The 9,842-nt window shown below is 37.1% G+C and overlaps 1 protein-coding gene across 1 annotated transcript in view; it reads left to right on the top strand.

The window, feature by feature from the left end:
- Positions 1–361: 361 nt before the first annotated feature.
- LOC121329374 (nuclear pore membrane glycoprotein 210-like) overlaps positions 362–9,842 on the top strand; it is a 30,229-nt gene continuing 20,748 nt past the window's right edge. Inside the window, exons 1-12 of the mRNA XM_041274951.1 lie at positions 362–1,050; positions 3,289–3,425; positions 3,527–3,658; positions 4,435–4,531; positions 4,719–4,869; positions 5,930–6,062; positions 6,610–6,768; positions 7,018–7,086; positions 7,711–7,817; positions 8,178–8,318; positions 8,776–8,913; positions 9,437–9,592. Coding sequence (XP_041130885.1) covers positions 884–1,050; positions 3,289–3,425; positions 3,527–3,658; positions 4,435–4,531; positions 4,719–4,869; positions 5,930–6,062; positions 6,610–6,768; positions 7,018–7,086; positions 7,711–7,817; positions 8,178–8,318; positions 8,776–8,913; positions 9,437–9,592 — 1,587 coding nt within the window. The 5' untranslated portion in view covers positions 362–883. The remainder of the gene's footprint in view (positions 1,051–3,288; positions 3,426–3,526; positions 3,659–4,434; positions 4,532–4,718; positions 4,870–5,929; positions 6,063–6,609; positions 6,769–7,017; positions 7,087–7,710; positions 7,818–8,177; positions 8,319–8,775; positions 8,914–9,436; positions 9,593–9,842) is intronic.

Below are 9,842 nucleotides of genomic sequence, written 5' to 3'. Positions count from 1 at the left end.
ACCTCTGGTCTGGAGTTGGGGATGGTTGCTGTGCCTGTTGCATGCAATTACAGTATAAAAGTTTTGTTAATATCTGCATAACACCAGAAAATAAAATGAGTACAGTCATATAATTTACAAATACGCGCACTACCCATGGGCTTACACCACCTCCACATAAAAAAAACTAAACTAAACTAAAAAACCCAACGACTTTGCCCCTGGCTTGTGTTAACAACAAACACAGACACACACAAAACAGAACATATCACATTGTTCACTGCACCTTTAAGCCCCGGCAACTGTGACCCTTTCCTCCTCCCTCTTGCGTGAACGTTACACCGTTCCTCTGTCGGTGTTTCTGACGTTCCTCGAATGGCTGTGAATGGCGGGATTTATTATGAGTTTTGTGTTTGAATTTAACAATGCACTAATTTGAACACTGTTTTACTTTGTTGTGTAGCTTTAGCTTTCTTTTTCCGGGAGCATAAATATATATTATTTATTTAATTTTTGTAGCTATCTGAATTTTTTGTTGACTCAAACACTGTTGAAACGGATATGAGAGTCATGCTGGTGCTGCAGCTCTCCACGCTAGTTGCTGGTACTGTATCAGTTTTTGACCTGCGGATTATAGAAAAATAGGAACACGATGTTGAAAGAGTACTTTGTATCTTGATAGTAACGTTTTAGCTTTTGTTTTGTTTTGTTTTGTTTTTTTCCATCAGTACGGTACTATGCTTATATTACTTCCCAAACACTAAAACCGTTTTTTTTTTTTACCCTGGTAGTACAGGGGCCTCGGGCTAGACAGCCGGAGGGAGTGGATAGTTTGAATCAAATATTTTCGATGTTACCTTGTAACAGTAGCTAAATTACGTTGGCGCTTCACCGGACAAAGAAAATGGCCAGTCAATATCAGAATGCCTTGGTTTTAGTTTTGGTTTTATTTCGTTCTCTAATTGACTGTTCTGGTGCTTCTAAATTAAATATCCCCAAAGTGTTACTGCCTTTGGCGAGGAGCACCAAGATAAATTTCACATTGGAAGCAACCGAAGGATGTTACAGATGGTAAGCTGAATAATATATATATATATATACATTTATTTTTATTTATATTATTTTTATTTTTTTTAAATATAGCTTGTTAAAACTTGTTTGTGGTGTTGACAGCCCTCCGGGAAACACGTGAGTTATAGGCTAAGCTTCTCATTCAAGTCTTATTTTTAGTTAAGGAGTTGTATGTTATGCAGTAACTGCATTTCATAATTGTTAGAATAGTTGATAATTGCTACATAATTGTTAGAATAGTTTTTGTGCACATATTGAAGCGTACTTTAAATACACATTGCAAACTGTTTGCTGTGCTTCAGTTTTGTTAGTCGGGCTAACAGTTTGTACTGATGCAGTATTGTATTACAAAACACAACAAGCTACTGAATCCAAATCATAAACAATGTATGTTGTTTTCATCACCACCAGCGACCCTCCTAGGTAGTTCTTTTGTGCATGTGGGTGTAATCTGTTAACCCTATGCAACGTGCTTAGTTACAGTATTATTTTTTTTTTGTAAACCTTGATGACTAATGCAGTAATTTAGAACCATGCCACTGATAAATATGTCACGTGACAAGGCCCTTATATGACTAGACTCGATTCTAGAATGAGTAGGCTGAAACATTTGAGAGTTTTTATAAGCAGAATGTTTGCATTGAATTTGTAAACTTATTGAATACTATTCAAAAAATGGATTCAGCACTTGCCTGTTAATTTTATTCAGCATTCCTTAGACAAGTTGACAAAGTAAATTTATAAAGTTAATTTTGTAATAATTCATCTACACATCCTGTAAGTTATACTTTGTATATTCCTCATAAACCAAATTAGAATTCCTTAATTTGTTGACACATTCTAGAATGGACCAGAACCCTTCTAGAATGGACTGGATTCTCCAGATTGTGCTAAAACAAACGCAGAAAGTGTTGTCCGAAGGTTCTGTGGTAGTCGTCTTATTGCACAGGAAAGTGCTTCCTGGTAGTTCCAGACCTGCTGAGATTTCTTGAAACCTAAATGGATGGTGTCACAAAGGAGTTGAGGCAGTTCCCCTGAAGAGGTCAATACAGCTGACCTTGCAACTGCCCTGAGTGGGTGCCATAGCGTACACCACTGAGCCCTGTAGGCAAAGGCCTCTGTATGTTAAGTATAATTGACAGATCAGATGGATTATCTGAAGTTGCCCTCTTTGTCACAAAATAAGAGGTGAAAAGACTTGTGTACAAAATTACTGTAAATAAAAAATTCTGTGTCATGCATGTCTGGTTTCACGGACCCTGACTGTCACAACTCTTGGGCTGTTCCCTTAAAGTTGGTCAAGTAGCACAAGATTGTGCTGTTAGGTCTGTGGACCCACACAACACTTGTTCATGTTTTTAGATTTATTTAGAGGACAGGTTGGTATTCACATCACAGTTCAGTTTTATAGCAGCCAATGTGTCAGGCTTGAATGGCATCATGCAAACCAATCCGTGATAAATTCAGTTTTGTCCAGCTCTGAACTCTACTAAAACGTTTCTACACACATGTAGAATACTGCAGGTGATATGTTTGCATTTCTAGCGAGCATGTATCATTGACTTTTATAGGTGTGTCAAAAGAGTGACCAAACATCTGTCCAAAGTAACATGCAAACAGTTTTTTTTTTTTCAGATTTTAAAATAAGCAGTGAACAAGTAGAATTTTTTTACTGTTAATTTCTTATCCTTGGTAGATAACTAAACAGCCTCTTTACAATTTAAACAAATGTTTCTAAATCTGTTTGTTTTAATTTATCTGAGCTAACTTGACTTAAAGATCATTTGATTTGCCAGACTGTATTTCTTTTACATTGGATTTCCTTTTTTTATTTTGTAAACCCCATGGCAGAGAATGGCCCATATACGTCATTTGGTATAAAATGAACCATTTGGTAGGCAAGATATTTAGAAGAAAATCCTTTCCTAATTTGATTTAGCAAACTGCTATTGTAATCATATTCTTGTCTTTGCTGCTTGATCTGCTAGCCACAGGTAATTAAATTGCCACCCTAGTCCGAGTTAACCACTGAATATTTTAAATGGATCAAGTTTAAATTCTGCTGAGATTCAGTGTCATTTCATTGAACACATGCAATATTGTAAATGTGATGTAGAATTATGTCTGTCATACAAGCCATTAGATTTCACAGAATGTGTATTTGATTGTTATAAATGCATATTTTTTCTACTGGTCACCATGTGAAGACATTTCAGTGCTCCACTTTATTTTTCTCAGGTCCTCTACTAGACCAGAGGTTGCCAGCATAGAAGCCATCGATCTGGATGCTCGTCACTGTTCACAAAGAGCTGTTCTGCAAGCACGCTCCACCCAGCCAACCCGACTTACCAGTATTATACTGGCCGAAGACGTATGTAAGTGTTTATCTTCTTTGCCACACTAAAGGCAGGGTTGTCAGTACATTGTCTGTTGTTGTAATTTTAATACGTTATTTATTATTTAAATTTTTTTAAAGTGACTGGCCAAGTACTGCGCTGTGATGCGATCGTGGATATTATTAGTATGATTCAGATTGTTTCCACTACCCGTGAGCTTTACCTGGAGGATTCGCCGCTGGAACTGGCCATTCATGCGTTAGATTCTGAAGGCAAGTGGCGTTTTTATAATCGAAAGTACCAGAAGCGTTTTATATAAAGTGTACTTTTTAATTGGTTTAAAAATTCAAACATAAAATGTCACTGGACGTGTTAATGCAGACCAACCCTCGTATCATAAATCTAAGTGAATTGGTAATTGAGCGTCCTGGGTATTTTGTGATCCTTTGTTTTTTTTATAACTTATAGAAGTAAACAGTAATTTGTAAAGATTTTGCACGAGTGTTTGTAATTGGATTATGTCCTTGGTGGTTAGTGTTGCAGTCTCACTTGCGAAGAGTTTCCATTGGCATCCCATCAAAGTAGTGGGTTTGTAAAATATGTTTAAATGTACGCAGGGATGCCAAGTTACATTAGCAAGGAGCCCTGAGCTATGATTTAAAACGGTTCTACATTTTGGCAGGAAAAGATCAGTGTTATTATGTAGTGACTAACGCTAGTCTAACGGGCAGTGCTACACTGTTGTTGAGGATTCTGTCCCCTGTTGGTCAGATGATGTTAAAAGCTCTAAAACCTCAAATGCAGAAGAGCCTGGCTCTCTTGCATTGTGGTTAAGACGCTCACCGGCAGCATGCGGGGTTGCTAGTTTACACCTAGCCTCTACTGTGTTGCACACTCTCATGTTCTAGGAAGTGTTTTCTGTTAGAAGTAGGACCGCTGCCTAGTGGAGATACCAAACATGTAATGGGATGGGGTGTGGTCAGGGTTAACTGGGAAAAACGCTGTCTTAAGGTTAATTTTGCTTTTTATTTATTGTTTTGTTTTCCAGGAAATACATTTAGTACATTGGCAGGGTTAGTGTTTGACTGGACCATAGTAAAAGATGCGGAGACTACTAGCTTCTTAGACTCCTACAGTGCTCTGCGGTAAGTGTAGCCGTATTCTGCTTGCAACAACAATCCATGCCCATAACCCCATGCTAAAAAGCAACCCATTGCTTCCTCCCTAAGGTAGACAGAAGATTCACTAGTACTTTAGCCCAAACAAATTTGTTCTCCAGTTTGGCTTTTACATTTTTTGTGTTTGATTGCTTGATATTTTTTCTCCATTTAGAGTACTCAAGTTTTCAGAATCTACATACACTCCTCCAGCCTATATTTCAGAAATGGAGAAAGTTGGCAAACAAGGAGATACAATGTTGGTATCTGGAATGAAAACTGGAAATTCCAAACTGAAAGCTAAAATACAGGAGTCATTATACAAGGTACAATGTGTAACAAAAACCTAAATTAATGTTGTTTTTGCACCTGCAGCTATCCTAAGTCCTTGCAGTACTGATTTAATATTTATTTTTCCTTCAAATCTGAAAAGCAGTTTAGAACAGAGAACAAGACTGTATCGCATTCTTCTCAAGCTGTCCTAGATTTTAAAGGTAGTGCAGAAAAAAAGCAGTAGATTTATGTTTTAAATGTCATGCAGTTTATATTTCACTTCTAAACGACTTTTGACTCAAGTCAGGCCCCATGAAGCTCCATGACTTAATCTGTCAGCTGGGGTTTAGTTAGTCAGTGAGCATGTGCAATCCAGCTTTCGTTAAACTAGATCTATAGCCAGAGCAGGTAAATAGAGAATTGTCTTAGTCAGATTGTTCAGAAATCCCATTTCCTCCAGAAGCTTTGATGCTAAAAATAGCACCAGTTGCATCAAGTGGATAATAGCCAAGTTACCTTGCCTTGTGACTGTGCAAGTAGGAGGAACTGTGTGAGGCTTTCTTTCTGATGAGGATGTCTCGTTGCTTCATTCTTGGCGGATTGTGACATTAAGCTTTAAATTCTTGTCTTGCAAAGGCAATCAACAGGATTCTTGCTAGCTCCAGACTGTCATTTAGCTCCTGTACAGGAGAACAGCAAGAGTGGCATTGTCTGTGTTTCTTAGTGTAGGTGTTTTCAACCCAAACCAGGCAATTACTACTTGTAATGCCTGTTTATTTAATACTTTTTTTATATATTCTCTAGGCACTCATGGCAGTCCTTTATGTTTATAGTCCCCAAAACGTCCTGCGACAGCCTTCTCCTCATTTGAAATTTGGTGCCCGTCAACATAGGCAGACAGACACCTTGTTTAAGGCTGAGCTAGAGCAGTAACCATCACCCATTTCATTTTGCTCTTCAGTAGAGTGTATTTTTAAATTGCAAAGCTATTTTTGTACCTGTTTTTAAAAGCTTTTTTTTTTTCTTGTTGAAAATGATGGAACACTGTAATCCCCCAGATTTCGTTTTCATTACATTGCCTTGAATGTATGTTTGCCTCTTTCATTTGTGCAGAATGTGCCAGCAGCAGAAGTGAGGCTCCTAATCTTAGAAAACATACTGCTTCACCCTGCGTGTGATATTTACCTGCTGGTGGGAACTTCCATTCAGTACAAGGTTCAAAAGATGAGGCAAGGGAAGATTACAGGTCGGCTTCATTTCACTATAAATTTCATGTTGTAGGCATTATTTCCTAGGCTAAAACCCTACATTCTTCATTGCACTCCAACTACGTAGACACTTTCTATATTCTGTGGCACTTTTTATAGCAACTGTGTGTGATGTGCAAACCGTTGGCCCAGATGAATAGCTTCAGAATCCTATAGGGTTGTGACAGAAGTCGTAAGTCGTGGCTTTGTTGTAGAGTTTTACAAGGTGAATCCACTGCTTTGAACAGAGTGGTTCACTGTGGACTCTTTTAAATCTATATGTAAAAAGAGTCACATACGAGGAGCAATCCAGACAGAATCTTAACTGCTTTAGTTCACAAAAGTTATATAGGGTTAACTGATCTGCTGTGTTGAGTGGTGTTGTTTTGTCTACACTTTAAAGATCTGCAGTTTAAGTGAGACTTAAAACAAATTGTTTTATATGATGAAGTAGTTTGCCTATGTTCATCCATTTGTCCATTCGCCTTCAAATATTAGTCATGTTATATGAAATTGCATGCTTGCCTCTCTTGCTTTCTATTCCAGAGCTAGCAATGCCTTGTGATCAGTATGAGCTGCAGCTTCAGAACACTGTTGTTGGCCCAGGTGGAGACCCCCACCGCCACTTGGTAAAGCTGGACAGAGCCACATCCACTGTCACTGCCCTTCAACAAGGACAGGCAAACATTGTCCTTGACTACAAAAGTATCCTTATAGACTAAGAAAAATAAAGGGAGGTTCTGTTATTTTAATCTGCTTCTTATACATCAGCACAACATTGCATTGTGTGAGATTTGATTTCTGCAAAAAGGGCTAGACTTTGTTGTATAATAGAGCAGATTCACTTTGACTCAATGCATTGACCTACCACAGGACCTTCATTATTTTTATAGATGCATCTTATCTGCCATTTGTTTGCTTATTCATTTGAATTGGTCCTTCATAAAGTACAAGGTATTCGTATGCAGGGAGCTTCCAGGTTGCCAAACAGCACGCTATATGTTGTGGAACCAGGATATTTAGGTAAGTGATTGTATTACTTAATGTGAGCATATTGAAATAACCTTTTTTGAGGTTTGGGTGCTCAACCTCAAAACAGTTGGACTGAGTAAAGGGGGTGGTCCATTAAACCCCAGTAAACAGGTGTACAAAATATGAAGAAAATGATTATTGTGTAATTTATTTAGTCATTTACAAAGCTATGAGGGAGCCCACAGTTTTATTTAGTTGTTTTGCGTAGGGCTTGTACTTAGTTCTATTCCGCGAATTCTGTTCTGTTCAAATTATTTCAGCACTAATGACAGCTAAACCCTATTCATTTTCACATCGATTTCTGTAACTGATAGTTACAGATACAGTAGTCTTCAAGTGCAATGCAGTTTTATTCAAATTTCACAAAGTCTGTCTGACAGTACAGTTGTTTTAGAATAGTGAAAGCAGATACAATTACTGGGATGATGAGATATATATATATATATATATATATATATATATATATATATATATATATATATATATATATATATATATATATATATATATATATATATATTTGTCTTCAAACATATGGGTTGTGTTTTAAGAGGCAGATGTATGTTACTTAAACAAATGTGCTGTTTTTATATTTGAAACTTGTATTTCTACTAGGTTTTCGAATTCAGCCAGGTGACAGATGGGTCCTGGAAACAGGGAGAGAGTATGAAATTCAGATTGATGTGTTTGATAAATCCAGCCATAAGGTTTTCTTGTCTGATGTAAGTAATGGTTTCACGTAACATTGACGTTTTTTTATTTTGGAGGTTTCATGCCTTATTAACTTGAGTCTTTATCTTTCTTTTCATAGTTGTGTATAAACATTACAAAACTAAACTTCAACACAATGTGATGTCATCCTTTTAAAAAAAAAAAAAATTAATACTTTATTTGAAGACAAGGTTAAAGAACACAATTTACAGTAACTCAAAGTATTGTATTGGTTGTATGTAATGCCCTTACCAATTAATCTATTTTTGCATATATACCGGTATAGTTAAATAGTCTTGGGTCCAGGTTATTAATTGTCTGTTTAATAGGGTTGACAGTACAAATTTGTAATTTAATTATATTGGTTACAGAATATCAGGATTGATGCTGACATTCCCAAAGAGTATTTTAAGGTTCTGGAGTCCTCTGTGAATGGATCGTACCACCGTGTGAAGGCCTTGAAAAAGGGACAAGTGTTAATAGATGGTGCCCTCACTTCTGTGGTCGACCAGGTGGGTCCTTTCACAGGTTAATTATGCTGGCACATCCTTAGAATCTGTTTAGTACTACGTGCTGTGGTAATATGAGTGGAAGATGTTTAAGAAGACAATAAAACATTATTACTCTTGTAAGGCATAAATCCTTATTTTGCAGATGACTGAAAATCAATTAAGATGCCAGTAATGCTCTTGTAAGTTTGTATATACAATAATGCTGGAATGTGTGCTTGTTTTATACATAGTAAAGCTCAGTTTTCTTTTGTCACCATTTATTGCCAGTTAAATTCAATACGTTTTCTGAAATTCCATAAAAGAATAGAGACATATAGTTTGCTGATGTGTATGTTTTTCCTAAAAGGCTGCCCTCTGTTTACAACAAATGTTGAATAGCAGTTTTCATATTTAAACAAACAAGTGTGCCTTTTTTTCCCCTTTTTTCTGTTATAATATTGATTCATTCAATTTTCAGGATGGAGGAGTCCATGTTCTACCAGCCCCAGTTCGTAACCAACAGGATGTTGACATTTTTAATCCCATAGTTCTCGCACCAAGGATTTTGACCTTCCCATGGCAACCGAACACAGGCGCTTACCGGTACACAATAAAAGTAAGTGGTTAAAATGAGGCCATTCAGGTGGTAGGAGTGAATCACATAATGACAAACTTGCAATCAAGCAGTAAGCTTTAATCAAGTAGGTACTTCATATTGTGAGTAGCTGTAAATGGCATGTTTAAGTGTTTGAACTCTCTTGAACGGGGGGACCATAACACTGCGTAGCCCAAAATGAAAAACATGAATATTCAAGGAAGAGTAGATTTCCAGGAATAAGAGTGCATTAAGCAATTCTGTGTCTTCCATATTCACCAACCAAATGAAATGAGGTTTAGTATAGATTCCATTTTGCTTGGCTGTTGACTAAAGTTAGCTCTCTTGTAGGGGTGGGTGTTTGTCTGAAAGATTAAATGTGATTTTGATTTGAAGTAAAATCCTGGGATTAGATGTGCTTATCTTATTTCAATCAAAAAATAAATAAAAATAACCATAAACACACACATCAGTCTAATGCAGATATGCTGTAAAATGTCCATGGTTTGTTAGTTATTAATGTCATCTGCACCATATTTTACAGGCAGAAGGTGGAAGTGGAAATTTTACTTGGTCCTTCTCTAACCATGCAGTTGCAAGTGTGACCGTGACAGGAGCCATGACAACGGGCAGTGATGTAGGCGTCAGTGTTATACAGGCGCACGATGTTCAGAACCCACTGCATTATGGAGAGATGAAGGTGAGTCCATCCAATGGGGTGTCTTCCTTGTCTGTCTTCAGGTTGAGAACGTTGTCTTACGGCACTAAGTAACTTTTACAGGTTAACGTAATACAGTAGTTTCAGTGTCTTGCAAAAAATACATACAAATGTGTACAGATATATTGTTTATATGGGATTACTGCTCTTTGAGTGGCGTTGCCTTGCCGATAGTTCTAGAAAAGTGTGTAGTTGTTTGTCCTGAATACAGGTCTACAGTGTTGAAACAGTT

The sequence above is a fragment of the Polyodon spathula genome, chromosome 16, assembly GCF_017654505.1.
Source record: "Polyodon spathula isolate WHYD16114869_AA chromosome 16, ASM1765450v1, whole genome shotgun sequence".
Taxonomy (NCBI): Eukaryota; Metazoa; Chordata; class Actinopteri; order Acipenseriformes; family Polyodontidae; genus Polyodon; species Polyodon spathula.
The sequence above is the reverse complement of the archived record's forward strand: the minus strand, read 5'-3'. Positions and strand labels throughout refer to the sequence as shown.